Genomic DNA, 21527 nt, shown 5'->3' with positions numbered 1-21527 from the left:
CTTGGAGTGTTGTACATAAGCAAGCAGAAATAATTGAAAGTTAGATATTTCTAGGGAAAAAGCTACAGTGAAATAAACTGGTGAGCTGGCAGGACACGAGGACTTTACCTCCTGTATACAGTGTTTATTATTATAAATCCCTAAAATTTAAAGTTTACATTTCTATATGGAAAAGCCTTAACAATGAGGCTACAATGAGTTGAGGACATAGATCTCCAGAACACTACAGGCAGCAGCAAAATAGCCTGAACAACCCTGATAGATAGATAGATATTGCTGCAAGAAAGAATGAAATTCCAAAGCCTTTAGACTGCTGGACCCATAATGATTTTAGCTTTACTCAGAAAATAAAATGTAAAACAGAATATTCACCTTTAGGCTTTGGTGTTCTTTTCCTTCGATCTCGAAAAGCTGCGCCTGACTGCAAGGCCTCCAAAAGACTGTCCATCACTCCAGTCTCCTCACCTTCTGTAAGAGAAAGGAAAGGAACCCTCTGGGTAACCACAGTGATATCAAAGCATACATAATAACAATAAGAACAACAATAATTTGTGTTAGTACTCAAATCAGTTATTTGAAACTTAATCAGAATTTTAATATTCAGAACATTGCTCTCTCACAACTAAACAGAACAGATTTGGTCTTCCGTCAATTGCGCTACGGCAAATTTTATTTCATTCATTTCACATTCCTTTTTCTCAACCACAGTTTTAAATGAAATGTCATTTCACTCATATTTTCATTTCAGTATCCTTTTGCAAGTGCAAATAATCAGTTTCATGTCAGCTTTCGAGAGCTGTCCCTTAAGTGATTCGCTATATTAGACAAAAGAGATCATTTCAGTTATTGTTATAAAAAGTTGAAATTGTTTCTCAGTGGGAAGCTGAAGGGAAAATATTGGACAAAATAGGATATAAAATTATATCCTTAGGTAGCTTTAATCAAAAGCCATTTTCTTTCTATACTTAATGACTTGTGGTCAATATTGATGTAGTCCAGGAAAATACTTCTCATCATATTACACATGTGGGTATAATAACCCCCTGAAAGAATTAAGAATGTTACCATGATGTTATAGTTAAACACAAGCATTAAAAACATTACTTATATTTCCTCAAATAAATATATCAGAAATCTTAGATATTTCAACCTAATTCATCCTTTGTCTGTACAACTGTGAGGACAAAAAAAACCCCACAACCCCATGGATTTCCTATACAATGAAAAATCTCCACAGAGCAATAAAGAACTAACTACATGACAGAAATCTCATTATGTCACACAAGGCTAAACTCTCAAGGTCAACATACACCTTGGATTTAGTCAGACACATCACACAATTTTCCAGATAAGATTAACAGTGAAGACATTTCTACTCTCAAAATTTGAGCTTTGTTGTCCACCCAAAAAATGTCATTAAATATTAAAATAAATAAATAAATAAAAAAGTTTGTTTTTAAAAAATCTATAGAAATACAAATATAACCATATTTAAAGCTCACAACAGATGTTCTGTATGATTGATCAAAATTAAGTGACATTTTCACAAACATGTTTTGCTTGTGATTGCACCCACTCTTTAATTTTTGCTAATTCTATACAAGTTCTTGTGTTTAAGGAATTATTTTGATTTAGTTTTTTGATTTTATTAAATATATTCCATTAAGAATAACATTCTTCTTTGTAGTATTTCATCATCTACTACTTCAAAATGCTGGTTCTCAAAGTGATGAAGCTATAATCTGAGAACACCCTTACTTTTTCTCTTTTCTCTATAGGCTCAACTACTGGACTTAAAGAACTAAACATATGGAGAAATAATGGAAAAATAGCAAATATTTTATAACATTGAATAACACTGATCCCCATTTATTTTTTATGCAGTGCGTGGCAGATATGGAACATAAGCAAAGGCTGAAATACAGATTTTTTTCTTGCTTTGAATTTAGTGTAATATACTTTAACACAATGAAGTTTCCTCTCTCATAAGGAAACAAAGCTGGTGAGGGGTCAGGAGCACAGGCCATATGAGGAGAGGCTGAAGGAGCTGGGAACGTTCAGCCTGGAGAAGAGGAGGCTCAGGGGAGACCTTATTGACCTCTATAACTTCCTAAATGGAGGTTGTAATGAGCTGGGGGTCAGCCTCATCTCTTGTGTCATTAGTGATAGGACTAGAGGGAATGGTTTCAAGCTACAGCAGGGGAGATTCAAGCTGGACATTAGGAAATATTACTTCTCAGAAAGGGTGGTCAGGCACTGGAATGGACTGCCCAGGGAGGTGGCGGAGTCACTGACCCTGGGGGTATTCAAGGAACAATTGGATGTTGTGTTGAGGGGCATGGTTTAGTGGGAGCTATTGGTAACAGGTGAACGGTTGGACCAGATGATCTTTTAGGTCTTTTCCAACCTTGGTGATTCTATGATTCTATGATTCTACGACCAGCGGACCAGTACGACAACTAACTTATTTAAAAATATTGTTCAGATTGCATATTCACCTTCTTGGTGTTCTTTGTTGTTGTTCTGTTAACTTTCTGTCTGATCTTATGCAATTCATTAATATTCACATCTCAAATGAAAACGCTCACTAAGCATTTCAGTTTAAAGTGACGCTTGAGGAACAAACCATTATTAGTTATATTAAGGAATGTGAATGTTGGAGAAAAGTTTATAATCGTTTTGGGTAGTAACAATTCAAAAAAGCCTCAATAATATTACAGTCTCCAAAATAACACCATTACTGTTTATGAAAGAAGAGTTCATAAACTTTGTTTTAGGTAGTTGTAATAACAACAACAACAAAATTGCTTTCAATTCAGTTTCAGCATGTCACCTTTTTTACTTTTTAAGCCTTTCTAAGACTGTTATGGATTGCATAGCTATTTCAAAAACATAACAGTTTTCAGTAGGAAAAAAAAAGCAACAAAAAACTGCATAATCTGTTATACAATAAAAAGGCCAACTGAATAAAAAATATTACATATTTTAAATAATGGAATGGAAATACTGCAAAACCAACTTTTTGTTGCATAGCTGGAACATATTTAAGGGTACTATCTGTTTTTCTTTCTTATCTGAAATACACTGCAGCCAGAAATCGGCTAATGTTTTCATTGACATTCAGAACAGTTAATAGAAGAATAAATGGCACATATAAAAACTGAATTAAAAAAGGAACACCTCTAGTAATTTTATAGTATATGCAGATTTATTGAAGAAAAATTAATGACTGCAAATAAAAGTACTCAAAGTTGCCATTCTGTACTAAAACATGCAGAATGCTTGTTTTTCAAACTTCTGCATCTTCAGTCAGGCTCCAAACGCTGCTTTTTGAAGCCTAAATCAGCAGTTGATTATAACACCTTCTATGAGGCTGTGTAGCTAGCTATGATTACCCATACTGTTATCATCACTCTAGTCTGTTAGTAATAGGTAATAAATTACATTAATCTCCCTATTCTGAATCTGTTTTGCCTGTGATGGTAATTGGTGCATGATCTCTCTGTCCTGACCTATGACCCTTTTTTCATCATCTTTTCTCCTCCTCTTCTTTTGAGGAGGAGAGGTGAGAGAGCAGTGTGGTGGAGGCTGCCTGTCAGTGTAAAACCACAACATCTTCATACTTCACAAATGCAACAGAAGGAAAAGGGTGCAAGAACTCAGATGATGCTCATCAAGTTATCTGAAATAACAAAGACTTGATAGAATATTTGAAGTAAATCCAGGTATCAGCACTCTAACTTTTATATAATTCAAAAATAAACTTGTATCACTGAAGCTACTGGATTTGTTGTTCTTGTCTGAATAATCAAGTCCTTGTCTTCAGCAGTTTGCACAATAAAATATACTGTCAAATATATTGTGCCCAGTTCTCTATGATGTGGAATTTAATTCCTTATATGTTTAACTATGCCATGTCTTTCCCTATAACGTAATAGATCTTCTGAAGCAAATGAATACCAGCCTTGGGACAACAGCACAGATTGCCCAGATTATTCACACAAAGCTAAGCATGAAAGAAAAAGATACAACTTAAAATACTCTTAAGCATTGATTAGAGAGAGATGTAAGAAAAAAAACCCCGTCAGCAGCGGAAAATAAATATATTTTTTCTCTTTCAAGTGCTACAATCTGTTTGCTTGAATAATGATCAACCATAAGAGTACATCCCACAGAGCAGTGCCCAACTGATTAAAGGTCTCTCTATATGAGTAAAAACTGAAGGGCCAAATATTACAAGAGTAAAGTTCTAGCAATGCTGTAGTGTTTGATAACTTAATCTCCGGAGAGCAGAACATGGAGAGTGAGATAATTGAAGTCATCAACGCAGGGGTGAGCTTCAGAGTTTGGAACTGGTTCCATTTTTTTCAGTTCTATAAAGATTCTCAGGAAATAAGATTATGTAAAATATTGATACTACTGACACATAACTTTCTGGGCCTCTCAGACTTATGCATGAACAGGGCTGGAGCCCTTATGAAGGCTCATATGGTCAATGCAAAAATACAAGAAACTCCCAGAAAAATAAATGTTTCAAAATGTGCATTATTGTGACCTCCTAAACTGTAACTCCTTACTCCAGCAAAATTCAGATACAATCTTACACAGAAACTGTTGGTGGATGTGAAGGTTAGCTTCCTCCAGGAAATGGTGGAGATTCAGTAGTGCTGCATGGATTAGAGCAATAACTCATAACACAACGTAAGTGATCCTTTGACCCTAATCAACTCCTGAAAGAATGTTACAATACAAGACGAAAAGAAAAAGCTGAAATAGCTGTCAAATATGCCTTTAATGGCCTGGCTGAAAGGGCAGTTCCCTTTCCCGTTATAATTAAAAAGCGTTAAAGTCAACTTCTGCCAGGAATGTTGCTATTTTATTGTCTTTCCTCAGAGGCAACTTCAGGAAAAAAAAACATACCTACCAGTTCTCCCCAAAACTACAGGTATATACCTCACAGGAATCACAGAAACAGTCTAGTTCAGTTTCTTACTGATGCCCAACACGAAGCAATAATTCTGTGCTAGTACTTCAAAGCCCTAGAAATTATACCATTATTATATGATTTCACCTAATGACTGAATCGTATCGTAGCATCATAGAATGGCTTGAATTGGAAGGCAGGGCTGCCAACCTCCACATTTAATGGAGCCACCAGGCTGCTCAGGGCCCCATTCAACCTGGCCTTGAACACATCCAGCCTTTCTGGGCAGCCTGTTCCAGCACCTCACCACTCTCTTGGTAAAGAACTTCCCCCTGATATCCAACCTAAATCTTCCCTCCTTCAACTTAAAACCAAAGAATGAAATCATCTTATTCTCAAACTTTGTGGGGAAAAAAAAAAGTGTAAAATTATGTTCATTGCAATTCTACAGATTGCATTTTTTCTGTGACAGCAGAAGATAGTCACTGTAAATCCCCTTTCCACTGATGTTATCAGGAATCAATCACATTGATTCTAGATCCAATAAGGAGTTTGCCACGGCAAGATTTTCTGAGAGAATCACAAGAAGATTTCCTGTGGGAAATTGGACTTAGAGAAGAATAAACTGAATGCCAAGCCTTTGAAGGGATGAACCCTGAGACTTGGTACTGAAGCCAATATTGTAACATCTTCCTTAACAATCTGGATGATGAGACAGAGCACCTTTAGCAAATCTACATACAGTGCAAAATCCAGAGTAATGGCTGATTAGCCAGATGGCTGTGTTACCACTCAGGGGGACCTTAAATGATGGAGAAATGGGAAGACAGGATTTTTATGAAATTCAAAAAAGGAAAATGGAAAAAAGTGAGTCATCAGTGTGCCTTTGTGGCAAACAAAGCCAAGGAAGAATACTGCCAGCTATTCAAGGCAGGAGATCCTATGCTGGTGATCTCAGTGCTGGTGAGACACATCTGGAGGATGAGTGGAATGGACATAATTGAGAAAATTTGGTCAAGGGCTGTGAAGATGATTATTGGGCTGCAGAATTTCTTGTGTGAGGAAATACTGAGAGAGGTGAGACTCTTCAAGTGTAGAGAAGAGAAGGCTCAGGGAGATTCTCTAAACATCTGGTGGGGGTGCGCGGTGTAAAGAAGACTGAGTCAGACTCATCAGAGGTACCCAGAAACAAGACAGGAGGGCAATGGGAGTAAACTGAAGTCCAAGAAATTGCATTTAACCATCTTTTTTTTTTTTTTTTTTTTTTTTTTGACTGTAGTCAAACAATAAAACAAGTGCCCTGTAACTACAATGGAAACTCTAAATATGGCTATATTAAAAAGCAGTTTACTTTTCTATTAAATCATTGGAGACCAAAAATAAAAGTCTGAAAATAAAAAGGTTTACCTCTATATAATAACTACTAATGTGTTTCATTACATTATTCGACTATTCAGAAAGTCAATTTAATGGCACAAAATTCTAATGACCCACTTTCTTTTCATTTTATTCTTTTCAGCAGAAAAACAGAACTGCTAAATTAATCTAAATGCTAAGTTTTAGTTACTTCTATTTAATTACTTACAATTAAACAGATCATGTTTAAGCACTGTTATCTAAGATTAAGATCTGGTGAAGATGTGATTGGACAGCTAATAGAACAAAGCTACATACAAAGAGGACAGTCAAATTTTCACTGTTCATGTATGATTTCTCTGTTTTCTTTACACGTTACAGCTCAACTCGAATGACACTGACAAGAAAGATTGCAATCAATCTGTCTTTCAGACCAACTAAGAACAAGTACTTCCAGTGCTGATGTTTGAGAGAGTAAAAACTAAATAAAAACAAATGAAAAAGATCTATAAGCAGAGACTTGCCAATTACGATTGCATTCAGAAAGCAGTTAGAACCACTCTATTTGCATTCTTATGTGAAATTAGCTTCAGATATTCTATATGTGGGGATGTCTATGAACATCTGTTTCTTTGTTACGGTTTGCCTCTGAAGGAGTTCATTGACTACAGAGGAAGACATTACTATTGCCATTCCAATTTATAAACAACTAATAAATCAGAAAATATAAACAATGATCACTCACACTGACAGCTGTGTTACAGAGATGAGAGACTGAAGGAACTTTAAAAGTTACTTATTTCTCACTTGTGGAGTTAGAACATTCTGACTGGTGACACAGTTGAGATTAGACACAGGAAATCTTCCATGCAGCTTTGGGCAAACAAGGCCCTTTCTGTTTAGAAGCTCTAAGTGTACAAGAATAGCAGGGAGGATCAGCTCAAAGGATGAGCTACCCCTGCATTTCTTGGCAGCCAACAGCAAACATCTTTAAAGAGGTCAAGATAAACATACTTTAATATCTAAGATAAAATATGTAAGGATGCTGTCTTGGTTTCCAGCAGTTTATGATTCAGAGACTTGTATTTGCATTTAACAGTTTTCAATAAATAGAAGCTGCTAGAGAAATTAAGTGACTTTTGTTAGCTTCAGAATACAAATATTTTGGTATGCAATAACAACACTGTACTTCTGCAAAACCACTGCTGTACTGCTTGGTGAAGATAAGTGTCACAGTGAACAGGCTAGAAACAGAAGCAACAACAGACTCAGTGTGAAAGAAGAGTCAAAGACACAATCTTCTCTTCTGCCAGCTTTCCAACTATGGCAGAAAAGGTCCTGGGCTTTTTTACAGCCTTAAGACTAAGGAAATAAAAATCATGCTTTGGTAATTATATTGGTTCCTTCTCTTCATTGCCACTGGAAAGCGCACACTTTTGATGATTAAGGGGAAAAAAAACAAACAACAACAACAAAAAAAAAACGACTGGAAGAATAACAGGCATTTACATGTAGTTCAAGTGAGAGATTAGAGAGGACTCTAATATGTCCCTGCTTATGGAGGAGATGAGGGACAGTATTTGGAGTAAGAATTATAGAATCACAGAATCAACAAGTTTGGAACAAATCTAATTGTCTAGTCCAATCATCCAATATTAAACAGGACAGGCCCCAGTGTCCTGGAAATGTCTGCTCAAACAAAAAAACTGCTATCTGTATATCTGCAAAATGTTAGAGCTATAAGTTCCAAAGCTGGCTCCAGAGATTCCCACTGTTTTTAAATGTAAACCATTTAAAGTTTCAAGCATTTTATACACATTTGTTTAGAAATCTTACTGCTATAACATAAATGACAAGTCCTGTGAGAACAGAAGTCAATAAAGATATGTCTGTAGATAATTTTTTAAAGAGTGCTGTTTGTTTTGACTACTTCTTTCACTCAAAATGTGCTGTTATTTATTTTTTCCCATGCCATTATAGAAACATGAATTTCCCAAATGCCATTCAGCTACTATCTCCATAGGTTTCACTTCTAAGTAAAATTTTCAGGGAAAAAATAAAATAAAATTGTTTCTGCTAAACCTTTTTTATTTTTTTATTGTTTTTATTTTTTTTGGAGCTTAGTACAAATATGTCATACAAATGAACAGAAACTGCTGCATTCTGAGCCTATGGATTACTAGCAAGTGCATAAACTACTTACTGTATGTTTCAGAAGATTAAGCACCTTTGAGATCTTGTTAGAATATAACTTGTGACTACTACTACCAGTGTGCCAGTTTGTTTTTAACTAATATACACTCTGATCAGTACTATTCATTTTTGTACTACAAGTATCTAATTCCCTGAATGTCCTACACTGTGAGTTCCAATGAGGTTTTGCTGTATCTCAGCTTTTGATGTGGCCTCTGAAGATGTACTGCACAACTGCACATTGTTTTTCAGGCTTTTTTTTTTTTTTTTTTTTTTCCTTTTTAATGAAACATACCTGCATATTTATCAAGTAGAAACATGACAAATATTCTTGAGGGAACATCTGCTTTCAATAATTTACGCTTTTCTGCCAAGGCAATACATTTGCAGCTAAAAAACAAGCTCCGTGCTTAGTGGCATATCAGCTATGTCTTCCTTCCTATGGATTCATGGTCAGTTTTTATCACATCTTGTTCCTCATTCACGGATCTTCTTTCCTTTTTCTTCTTCCTTTCCTTACTTCCTTCCTTTCAAGTGGTATAAAGCAAAATCACATCTAGATTCCAACTTTGTCATGAGCTTACTGTTAACTGCCCACAGAGTATTAATATTAGCAACTAACTAGAAAACGACATACAGTCCCATCATTCCTTCTGCTTAAGTCCTTATGAATAAATTTAAAAAACAAAAATGTTACCTTGGAAGTCCCCTTGTTGAAGAGGACACACATAAGTATCAGTGGTGCAACCAAAAAGTCAGGGCACAAGTAAAAAGTATTATCAATGGTAGGGAAATTCTGAAAGGGAAAACACCCTAGAGAGACCCTAAACAAAATACTTGTTGCATATTAATTTCATACCCTCAGGATTTCTTCATATATAGGATTATTAGAACTTTTGCCTGCTTAACAGTAACTTTAATTGCACAAAACGTATGTACCAAAATACATCCAAACTAGCAATAATCCTGCAGTCACCCAGAACTTGAGGTTTCTGCAGAAAATCACCCCACAGACAACAGATAACTAACATATGTTAGAAATCACTGATGGCATTTCAACTGTTATGGATCAGAAACTGATTTTTATAATATGCAACACCTGCAGTTCCTTCACTCCCCTCAGAGGGAAGGAACACCATTAAGAACTATTGATTCTCCATTCCTAGTGAGATGAAATTAATAAAATGGAGGCCTGATGAACTAGTCAGGGAAAATAGGGCCTTTGAGGGTATTAATATAGGAAGTGTTGCTGTTTTTTAGTTTTATCTGATGGAATCAGAATTTTAATTACTGAATTGAGTTTACAGTTTTCATTGTTTAAACTGTTAGTACTGGGATACTCAGTGCCTTCTTGTTTTGCAGAGCACTTCTCAAATAATGGAAATATTCATGTTTTGCAATGTAGCTGACAGTAATAAAGAAGAATCAAAGCATAAAACACTCCTAGCAAATCTGTGAAATATCTGACTCCTCTTTTTTACTAAACCAGGTAAGCAACACAAAAGGTGCTGAAAAAAGAAATGCTGTAAAACTGACTTCAAATTAAGCTACAACTCTCTAAATCAACTGAAACATGAATTTAAACCCAGTTTCTTGTGCTAAAAGCAAAACTGAGAAACAGCAATGAAAACAAACTAAACATCAGATTTCCCATATAGAATATTAAGAAATCATTTGGACGCCACTTCACTGCTTTAGCATAAGAAAGGGCATCCTTTGTAAATAACCACTGATTAAAGTGTGACTTGTTATTTAAATAGTATTCAAGGAAAGACACGATGAAGATGCCACAATGATGGAGTCCTCAATTACATTACAATAAATTTAGCTGGTGTTATCGCAGTTATAGGATTCTTTACACTGTGATAAGATCAAAATAATTGATTGATGTGCTTTCTGCTGAGAATCTGAACAGCACAAGAAAGCATGTATCTGAATGCTAATAGGATGAAGACAAGTGATATTTACAATATTTACATAACGATCCCGTTCTACAAATTATTCACCTTTGTAACCATAGTATGTGATAGTTTATACTGTCTTCAGAGGTGCAAGTGAAGCAAAGCAATGTTCCATGTGGCCTTTAAGTTAGGATGGAGCTTAGAGAAAAACATGGAACTTGCATCTATATTATGTGAACTTAAGCTTTAGCCTTTTATAACAGGGAAGCATTTGAGATATGATCATTAGGCCACAGAAGTATTACTATCTAAGTTGTAAAGATGCAGAATGTTAGCAAACTAAAGTATGCAAGGATTTGGATATGGCAATGGGCTAAGTTGCAAAAAGACATACACACACACCCAAAAAATAATACTTGCAAGAGAATAAACCAAACAATTCCATATAAATAACAAAAATCTACAGTCTTATTAGCACAAGTTTGAATTTAAATTATAAAGTTTAATTTTTTTCAAAATATTCTTAAGATCCTAAATATACTTTACAAATTAGAAAATATGAATGTATTTATAGCTTAAATATAAAATAATCAAAGCAAAAGCTTTATGAAGAAGTATCACACCCTACATTATCTAATTTTATACAGTGACCATATAAATGCTGAACTTGGTGTAACGTATTTCAAAGGCAGTCTGATGCAGAAGTATGGATAACAGCATGTAAGGTACAATCTACATGTCAGTTATCATTCGTGTATTAAAGACAAAACAAAGGCTAAGAAGACAAAGTTCAGGAGAAGACCGGTCTATTGCAGGACCACCTCAGTTCTCATGTTTGAACTGTGTCAGTTGCTACTGATGAGATGACTGCATGCACCTGTAACTTACAAATCAGAATTATCTTACATTTGGGATCACACTCCTTTTAAGTTAATACAGTCAATGTAGTGCTAGAAAAACCTGGAATGTGACTGATGGATACAGTCCTAGTGTGCTGTATGCAATTTTATGCTCAATTAAAGTATATGATAGGTAAAATCCATATTTTTCTTACATAGTTAAGATCTTACATTTTTCTGAAGGCAAAAAAAAGTCAGTAATATTCTCCAAATATTTAACTTTTTTTTAGCATTATATAAGTCACTTATTCATGACATGAGTTGCCTCATGCAGCAGAAGGTAATACCATAGACAAGACAACCTTACTCTTCAAGTAAATCTCAAAAGCAGGTGGGAGATGAAGTAATCCAAAGGACTTCAAGAACAAAGGAGAATCTAGACTTAAGCATCTATGTTGTAAACAAGACCAGTGGTTAATAAAAGAAATTAAGGATGATGATATAAACCCAGTTTAAGTGCTGGATAGCACTTCAGGCCTTGAATTAATGGGCACACTCTTAAATCTGGAGCTCCAGAATTGTAAACACACAGTAACTGAAAAATGCATAACTTAAAGCATGGGAAAAGACTGCTCTAATATTTAAGAAAAGAACTGGCAGCTAAGTACGAAAAAGAATCAGATGAAGGCACTGCTACAGCCTGGGAATTTACCCTCTGAAGGACTATACGTTGTGCAATCTAAGGATAAGAGAAGGGTTGGGAGCTGTCTAGAAACAAAGGCAGCATGCTAGAACGTGAGTAGGGAGAGACAGAGAAAACAGAAGAGAAAAAAATATATATTCAATTCTGTCTTCTCTTGATGAAGGGTGCTCAAATTTGTTTGCATCATCTCGACAGCAATCAATGGTAGCTTATCACTACTAGCTATACAAAATAGTTCTATGTTTTTGGCTTTTTTCTTTTTTTTACTCACATCAGACTTAGAGTACAAATATTAAGGACTGCCTGCTTGGATACATAGTGATTGAAAGTAAAAAATAATTTGTAGTGATAATGAAAGATAATATATAAGGATAAGCATCAGTCTAATAAAGTTCTGCTTCAACATTTAGTAGAAACAGTTAAGAAAGTCAGAAGTGGCATATAGCACAGTAATACATAGGCATCCTTAATCTTCATGTCATTTGCAGTTAAAACAAGATGTTATTGAAAATTTAAAGTAGAGATGCAGAGTACACTATGATCTGATCAGTTAAAAAAATGCTTTAAAGAATCAGTCAGTATATACAGACTACTCTCAAATATGCCTCTGTTTAAACGCAATGCTTCATTCACACAACATTTGAAATAATGTTCCTACAAATCCAATATCTGATCTAGAAACCCTATAAAGAAGTGAAATGTAGCAGAAAATCAGTTACTCCACATTGTCACCCTTAGATAAGAGTGTTTATGTATTTGGACAGAGGGAGGGCCTGGTTAGATGACTCAGCAGGTCAGATGTAAACATTTTGTGATTGATTCACAGGTTCGTAAAGAGTAGACTTAGTCTTTCAGTGAACAAGCTGTGAGTAGGAAAACAGTAGGGAAAAAAAAGAAAAAAAAGTTGTTTTTTTTTTAAGTCTTTGCTATTCTTAGTAAATATGGTTGCAATAAAACTGCCAAAGCAAAAAAAAACAAACAACCTACCCTTCCCCCAAAGCTCCCACTTTTCATATTATTGTTGCAGTACTTCCTGACAAATAAATCTACCGTAAGTGCTTTCCACTGCCAGAACTTGGGTTTTCTAATAGACTTTTAAAATGACAATTCAAAGTGACAAGCATAAGAAACCTCACAAAGAGCTCTGCAGAACAACGACAAAAAGAAACCAACAACAGCAATGCCCAATTTAGCAAACATCAGCTCCAATACATTTATAGTTTCAGGTGACTCCAACATTCTACTTTCCCATTTGATGACGGATTTTAAGTAGCTGCTAACAAAGGAAAGATTTCTCTTTCTGTACATGTACGTGATCTAATAAAACAAACAAACAGAAAATCTACTAGCAGACAAAGTAGCTATTTACTCAATGACTTAGCTGATTTCTGGATGACAAATACATATAGTTCTCAGCCACAGTAGCTGAAGGAGTGGGTTTAGTTACCAGAGGCCTATATACACGTGGACATATGACTCAGAAGTCTGTAACACTGGAACCTGTTTCACAGAAAGTTTCAACACAAATACAGGAAAAATGAGACTGAGAAGAACTTTAGTTTTCCCAAAAGGATTATCAATTGTATATCCAAAGCACTATCAGTCATTTCTATGCCATGTCCTAGAGAAGAATAATTAAACTTTTTTGAAACAGTTCCAACCATGCAGGAATAAAGCCACTATTTTTACCTTTTCTCAAATCTTCTATGCTACATTATTTAACCTTTAAATGAATGTCACATTTACTTCTAAAAAAAATTACATTCCTTTGTTTTAAGGAGAGTCTCTAGGTTTCTATCTTAATAGAAAACTTTAGTATCACACCTCAAGGCACACACCTATTCTGGATATTAGTGAAACGTGGAATAGACAGATAATCATTTATTCCAAACGCGTGAATCAAGGTTTGAGTGGGGAACTGTGTAACAAGATCTGCTCAGAAAAAATGAAAGTAGCTCATGATAATTTACACTGAAAGTCGTATATCATTCTGAAGGATTCCAGAAGCTCAATCTCAGATAAAATATAGCAGTATAGAGAATCATCAGAGATCTTCTTTACTAACAGGGAATTTACAGTGTCTGTAGTCCCTTGGTACAAAAGACAACAGAGAATAAATGAATAACTTTAAAAATGAATGGATGAGGTTACTTTGAAGGTGTTTCAATAGGGACCTGTTGGAATAACAACTGATGTATTCAAAGAAGAATCCATAGTACTTCAGACTGGGCTTATTCTCTTAAAAGAACAAAACGAATATGTATCTTAGTTAAAAGAAATAAAAATGGCTTTATGACTTGGAGAATATTTATTCTCAGGTAACAAAACAGCTTCTCAGCATGACTGAACTTATTTGTGATTCAAGGTATACCAACCTTCACGCCAACCTTACAACCTTCCATATTACTACTCACCTGTTTTCATTTCTAACAAACGCTTTTTCTTTTGTTGCCTCTCCTGTTTTTCTTTTTCTGCTTTCTCCTTAGCTATTTTAGCACGTCTCTGTTTTTCTTCTGCTTCTCTCCTTCTTATATTCTCCTTTACTGCTTGCTGTGCAAAAAAAAAAAAAAAAAAAAAAAAAAAAAGGGTTGCATTAAAACTGAACTCTTAGCAAAAAGAAAGCTGAGCTTAAAAACAAATAAAACTTAAAAATTCAAACTTTAAATTATTCTAACTAATATTATTTATGGAATATTTGACAAAGTTATTGTTCAGAAAGGCTACAGACGTAGATGCTTTTGGCATACCAAGGCTTAGATCTTCTGGGATGCAGGTATTGGGCTCTCTTGTGCTTTCCTGGATCATTTGTGACTTTTAAGTATTTGCATAGTACAAAAGATAAATGCTCTAGCATCTAGGAAACAATTGTTAATGTCTTCTTCCGCGTGTATGCTTTCACTACAGTAATGATTCAGACTTTTCTGTCATTTTTGCTGCAAAATCCAGTAGCAATAGGAGCAAGGGGTTTCTGTCCTTCTGTGATTAGTATGCTGTTTTGCACTTAAGAGTTGCTGATACAAAGAATATTTTGCTTTCTCCTACACACCCTACTGCAGGAACATTCTAACCATTATAAAAGAAGGGAAAATATTACAATTGCTTCACATTATTTCAGACAGCTGTTTTTCTCAAGGAAAGGAGTGAGCCTACATCCAGCTCTATGAAAGCACAGGTTAACAGAGATTTCAAATAAATAAGATGCTGCAGTAAGTGTATTGGGAACTTATCTGTAGGCATTACAGCACTGTAGGTAAGGTGCTTCACCCATATTTTGGGTATGGCCAAGCAAATAAATGTACCCTAGATTTGATAGAGTGTTAATGTTAGCTGCTACAGCTAACACTGAAGTACAAAGTACATTCCAGTGTTAGCTGTTAACTTGAAATCTGTGGCTTCAGATTTTATAAAGCTTAGTTTACATTAACTGAAAAATACAGAAGTATCCTAGGTAAATAAAAGTGTATTTAAATTGTTAGCTTTGCTCAACAACAGAGATAACACAACTTAATCTTCCCATGTGCAGCAATGACTAAAGCTGTATGTTTGTTTTAGAATATGTAAGAATCCAATAATGGCTTAGCAGTAAGTTTAAACATCTTTTCAGCTAAGTTTTCCAAACACCTTCCATTTCTGTCAGTACTCAAAACCAATTCTAAACAGTTCTGAAAATCAGGCCTCAGGTGTCTCACACTAGGCATCTCAAAAATCTTTTCCAAATAGACTAAAACCTGAGCAACTACTCAATATTTTGTTTAGTGTCATTGAATGATAAGTGGTTTCATGCCTAATCTACACACCCTCTTCATATAGCCTTCAAATTGTGCTCTGCAAGACAGAATTATTAATTTTCCTCAAGGTTTCTTCCATCATGCTCATCAATAACAACTAGCTGTTTCAAAGAATTAATGAATCTATCTTTTTTAATGCAGCTGTGAAGTAGTGTCTTAGTATCTGTGGTAGTTCTATGGACACAGAAAGCAAGTACAGGGAAATTAAGATAAAGGACAACAGTACTTTGTATCACCAATTCAAGATGAATTTGTGCACTTAAAATTCTTATTCCACAGCATTTACATAGAAGGTGTGGCTTAAAAATTACAAATTAAATTAATATTACTATTTTGTAATATTTAGAATTTTTGAAATCAGTTTCCTGGGTTTCACATTAGGAACTGAACAAGATAGGAAAATATAAGTGGTATCTGTATTTGAAAAGTCAGACATACGGAATCACAGTTGGTTGGAAAAGACCTTCAAGACAATTAAGTTCAAAAATCAACCTGACCTTCCAAATCCCATCACTAAACAATGTCCCTTAGTGCCATGTCCGCATATCTCTTAAATACCTCCAGGGATGCGGGTGCTACCACTTCTCTGCTCAGCTTGTTCCAACGCTTGATCACCCTCTCCAAGAAGAAACTGTTCCTAGTGCCCAATCTAAACATTTCCTGACACATCTTGAGACTGAGTCTTCACTACTATCACTTGTAACCTTAGAAAAGAGAGTCTCTTTAGCGTTATCTCTTTCCAGATAGCTGCAGAGTGATAAGGTTTCCCCTCAGCTTGCTGCTCTCCAGGCTAAACAACCTCAGTTCCTTCAGCTGCAACTTGGAACACTTGTTTTCTAGTCCCTTCACCAGCCTCATAACTCTCTTCTGCATGCACTTGAGCAACTCAATATTTTTTCTTGAAAACAGGATATGAAGCACGTTCTCATTAGTGCTGCATACATGAGGATAGCCACTCAGGCCAGGATGAGATTGGCCTTCTTGATCACCTGAGCATCCTGCTGGCTCATGTTCAGCCAGTCATCGACCAGAACCTCCTGGCCCTTTTCTGATGGGAAAGTTTTCAGCCACTATTCCCAAATTCTATGTCTCTGCATGGAATTATCACAACCCAAGTGCAGGATCCAGATCCAGCTCTTATCTTTGTCATGCAACATGTAACTTGCTGAGCAAAGTTATTTTGATTGAAGATGGCACCTTCTAGAATTTTGGTCATTAAACTCTGCAGCAGCAGAGACTTGATAATCTTTACACATCTTAATAACTCTGCTAAATTTGTGTTCCATTTTAAGTTCTTTCCTCAAAATAGAAGGACAAAGGAATTTCAAACCAAGTTTCAATATATACAGAAGGAGAATTTTTCCTGACTACACCCTCTGACATGTCTTCACTTTTAAGAAGGAACTCTTGTTAAAAATCTGAAATCATATTTTGGTAGAACAAGGAATAATAAAAATGCCACATTGAGATAAAATAATAATTATTATTAGTATTTATAAACATAATGAAAATGTGTTGGGACTCCAAAAAATCCTAAAAAAAAATTAGATTTCTGAAAAACGTTAAACTTCTATGCTGATCTATTGTTGCAGTACTTGTGAAAGTTTATATATCATGTTTACACATACTGGTTGCAGGATGATGCCCTGTGGCATAAGAAAGATCGAACTAACCTCATGATCTGTTTTAGCTAACTCTAAAGCAAAGATCTTCTAACTTTAAGTGAGTTTGAATTATGCTTTTGACGGTGTACTGAGCTTTATACATGAAAAGCTGTCTAAAATTAAGCTGCATCAGTCTACTGGCTGCTTCTCACAGATAATAAAAACATTAAAAACTATGAAATAATACTTAGCTACTTCTCCCTAAAAGACCATCCCTTTAAAAGGCAAAACAAAAAAGATTTTCAAACACATAAAAAGCAAACTCTTAGAGAATGTTATCATTGAATAAAATAAAGTTTTCGATTTGGACTTTGTATGGGAAAAGAATACACAGAATGACAGCTATTTTTTATTTTTAAGTAAATAACAAGCATCTTTTAAAAAGAGAAAGCAGATTTAAGAAAGGTGGAGTTTCATATTTTTTTTCTATTTAGGTTATAAATAAACATAAGATGTTCAGTTTTAAATTACATTCATTGTTATAAAAAAAACCCATTTCTTTCAGAAAGAAATAAACCAAAAATAATAACTCAAAATCTAACTATAATAACTTAGTAGAATTTAGGATGAACAAAGAAAAATTTCTGTTATGCACATCAGACTCTGTTTGAGGCAGGAGAAAATTATTTTACTTTCCTCAAGAATTTAAAGACTGCAAAAGCAATTTTTAAGAAATGTTAGGGAATAAATAAACAGGCCATACCATGAACATCATCCTGAAGTTGTTTAAGTCGGTTAAAAACTCCTCCACAGAAACTTTCTTCAGATCAATTGCGTAATACCCCATCACGTTCTGATATAGTTTTTCCATGTTATCATGCATCCGTGAAAGTTTCTGAAAATCTTCTTTAGCATGAACTAGAAAGCTGTATGAGGCTGTTAAGGCTGCAAGAGTACTAAGCAAATCCATTCAAATCCACAGTTTTTAACTTAGCATAGATCTGTATTGCATATGCATTTTTCACTTCCATTAAATGAAGTGTCAAGGTAATTCCTTTTGTGTCATATACACTTCCAAGTATTTTCTGTGTATATTAATACTCTAGATAAATCAAGATATGTTCTTCAAAAATCTCCCAAATAAACCTGCCACAAAAAAACCCACCATCAGCCAGTAATACACTTGACTCAATCTAATAAAATAGTTCCCAAAGCTGTTGGTGGGAACAACTTCAGCATATTCCCTTTCTCTCCTCCAGAAACTAATTTGAATTTTCATTTGAGAACATACGCACAATTATCTTTAAGGTCAAACACGTAATTCAGTTTAAGTAAATTAGAGACTCATGAAAAAACATATAAATTATGTATCTAACTTTACTGAAATGCATGCTGTTCTGCCACATAGATAAAAGCAAAGTGAAATTTAGATATCAATAACTAACTGAAATACTTTGGCATGTCCAGAAATATTCTAATTACTACCTTAAATACAGTAAAAATAGGAATATCAATAAACAACAGTTTTAAAATAATAAATACAAATAATAATAATAATAAAAAAACAACAACAAAAAACCCTCATCCTAATAGCTTTCTAGAATGTTAATATAGCAACAGTATTGTTTCCATTTTGATTTCTGGTGGCTGGATCAGATATTTATGTTTTCTAAGGCTATTTACAATTCCAATACAATTTTAATTAAATTAGAGGTGAAAGCAATGGAACTACTTCCAAAAAAAGATAGACAACCTATAAAAAGAACCAAAATACTGCACTGCAAATGAAATCAAATAAAAAATATCTCTTCATTCATGACTTGATCGTATAGTTATCAAAGCTTGAAGAAGAAATACTGCATGTGAATTTCATACAGTATTTACTTAAGTGAAAAAACAACTAAACAAATATGTTGTGTTCTCTTCATCCTGCTGAAAAGAATGTAAAAGATAAAAAAATGACAACTTCACCTTTTCTTCCACTGCCCACTGCAATTAATATAAAAGAGAATTAACTGTGTATTTTATACCACAAATACATACGCTACTTGCCATTTTATTTTTATGAAGAATGAGATTTTTAATTAGGTGAATTAAAAACTAAGAAATAGAAATTTGTCCACCCTCCTGTTTCAGAATGATAGGAACAACTCGCTAGTGGGTGATTATTTTTACTCTTCAAATTTTATACCATGTACTTTTTTAGTCTAACATAGAGACTACGTCCCACTTGATTTTCACTATGTCTTTACAGTTTGCTACAGTTAGTTTTAAAACATTCTTCTGCTTATTTCTCAACATGCACAAAACCTACTGGTGGGATAGCAAGTAGATGAGAGATCAGTATGCAGCAGCTGCCCAAATATTAAGGGGAAAAAAAAGAAAAAAAAAAAATTATGAATAACAAAGCAAGGCACAAGTACACATTATGACCACCTAAAGAAATGTCAGGAGTTTAAAAAAGAAAAGCCCTGACACAGTGGAAAACAAAAGTCAATGTTAAGTCAAGGAAAATGTTTTTGCATCTCAATCAGTTTTAATAATATACTTATAGGTACATCTTAGATCATCAACAGAACTTAAATAAAAAAAATTAAAAGAAATAACTACTTCATTTTCTGAGCTTGTTTATTTCCATAGCTTGGAATGCTAAAGGAATACCAGATAAACTGGTTTTGTTGACAATAGGTATAAATGCCACATATCAAACATGCCAGTAACTTTCTTCAGTGTTCTAGGAAGACAATAACATAGAAAAATAAAATGTATATTTAAAGTTGTAAATGAATGATATGCCAGTATACATTAAAAAGGAAACTTCTGAAAAGAAGCATCTGTGATATTCTATAATATGTAAGCACAATTACAAGTATGCTAATAGCATCTACATAGTGTGCTTATATTAAACTTTTGGAACTGACTACCCTCAAATACATGCTGCAAAATTTTAAACTCAAAATGCAACATTCTGGAAAGATGTGCTACTATGCAGTATTTCATTCCATCACACAGAGAATTGTGAAATTTCTATTTTCTTTCTGGTGTGCTAGGGGATACCCTTAGCTCTTGGCATTCTACTGAGACTGTGCTTCAATTTAGGTATTTTTAATAAGTCCTCTTCCTTTTTTTTCCCTTAAATACATCTTTTGTTAGCCAGCACTAGCTAAACTGGAGGCAACAGGGAATACTACTGAGCACGGCAATCCCAGCTGTAATTATTATGAACAGGTTGATATGTATGCATTATCAGCTACACGATTCATTGGCTTTGGATGAATGAAGACAGAAGTACTGCAAAGCTGCAACACAGGTGGGAGGAAAAGAAAATCAAGAAGTTAGTTATTTGTTAACTTTTTCTGAAATGGCTTCACTTCATGGACAGTCTTTATGAACTCATGGGACAACAGATCATCATTCTAGTCATTACTGGAGCAGAAAAACAATGTGGGGCTGAAATGAGTAATATCTGTGGTGGAATTTTCATGTACTATCTATTTGGTCTTGCATATTCATTGCAGCTTTTTTCATAGTGGACTGCTTGTCTTAAAACTGCACTAATTTTAATATATTATGCTATGTAAAATACAAATATAGTGAAGCGTATCAAGACACATAAAATCAGCTGCTACTCTGTAGTAGATAAGAAATTATGTTAGTACGACAAACATTTTCTCAGAAGATCGTGTATTCATTGCGTATGACTTTTTGACAAATTAACCCATGTATTAAATGTAGGCAATCCAAAAAGGAATATGAGCCTGCATAAGTACAATAGATTAATAGGTGCACAGATGCTGTATGTATTTCACCAGAATCTTCAAAATGGAACTGAAACTGTCATTATATAAGCCAGCAACAGCCTCTGTAAAAACACAGCAATTTTTTCAAAGATTGATATAAATAGATTGGGGTCACTTAAAACCAGGATTTCAATGAACAATTTTTATTTATTTATTTATTTATTTATTTAAGTTAAGGCCAAAGGGAGTGAATACTGCAGGGCTCCCGTGAGAATTTCTCTCATGAAGCTCTTGGGGAAATAGTTGCAATTATCTGAAAAATTCATGTCACAGACTTCATTTTATATACATAGAAAGAATCAACGGCAAAATTCCTTCTCTGAATATAGTAGTTCAAAAAAGACATACTAATGTTTAGACTTTTAAATTAGTATCTTCTGACGAGTATTTGACTAATAATTCCTTTTCCTTGACTTACT

General features: G+C 34.4%; 1 protein-coding gene across 5 annotated transcripts in view; it reads right to left on the bottom strand.

The window, feature by feature from the left end:
• Window positions 1–21527, bottom strand: part of DIAPH3 (diaphanous related formin 3) — a 210583-nt gene that overhangs the window by 55182 nt on the left and 133874 nt on the right. For all 5 annotated transcript variants that reach the window (XM_085554115.1, XM_085554117.1, XM_085554124.1 and 2 more), the window contains 3 exons: window positions 18072–18237; window positions 14331–14466; window positions 373–468 (listed from right to left, as the gene is read on the bottom strand). In XM_085554115.1, coding sequence (XP_085410241.1) covers window positions 373–468; window positions 14331–14466; window positions 18072–18237 — 398 coding nt within the window. The remainder of the gene's footprint in view (window positions 1–372; window positions 469–14330; window positions 14467–18071; window positions 18238–21527) is intronic.

The sequence above is a fragment of the Coturnix japonica genome, chromosome 1, assembly GCF_054131305.1.
Source record: "Coturnix japonica strain WE chromosome 1, WE-NBRP24, whole genome shotgun sequence".
Lineage (NCBI taxonomy): Eukaryota > Metazoa > Chordata > Aves > Galliformes > Phasianidae > Coturnix > Coturnix japonica.
Note: the sequence above shows the minus strand (reverse complement) of the source record. Positions and strands in the feature narration are given on the sequence as shown.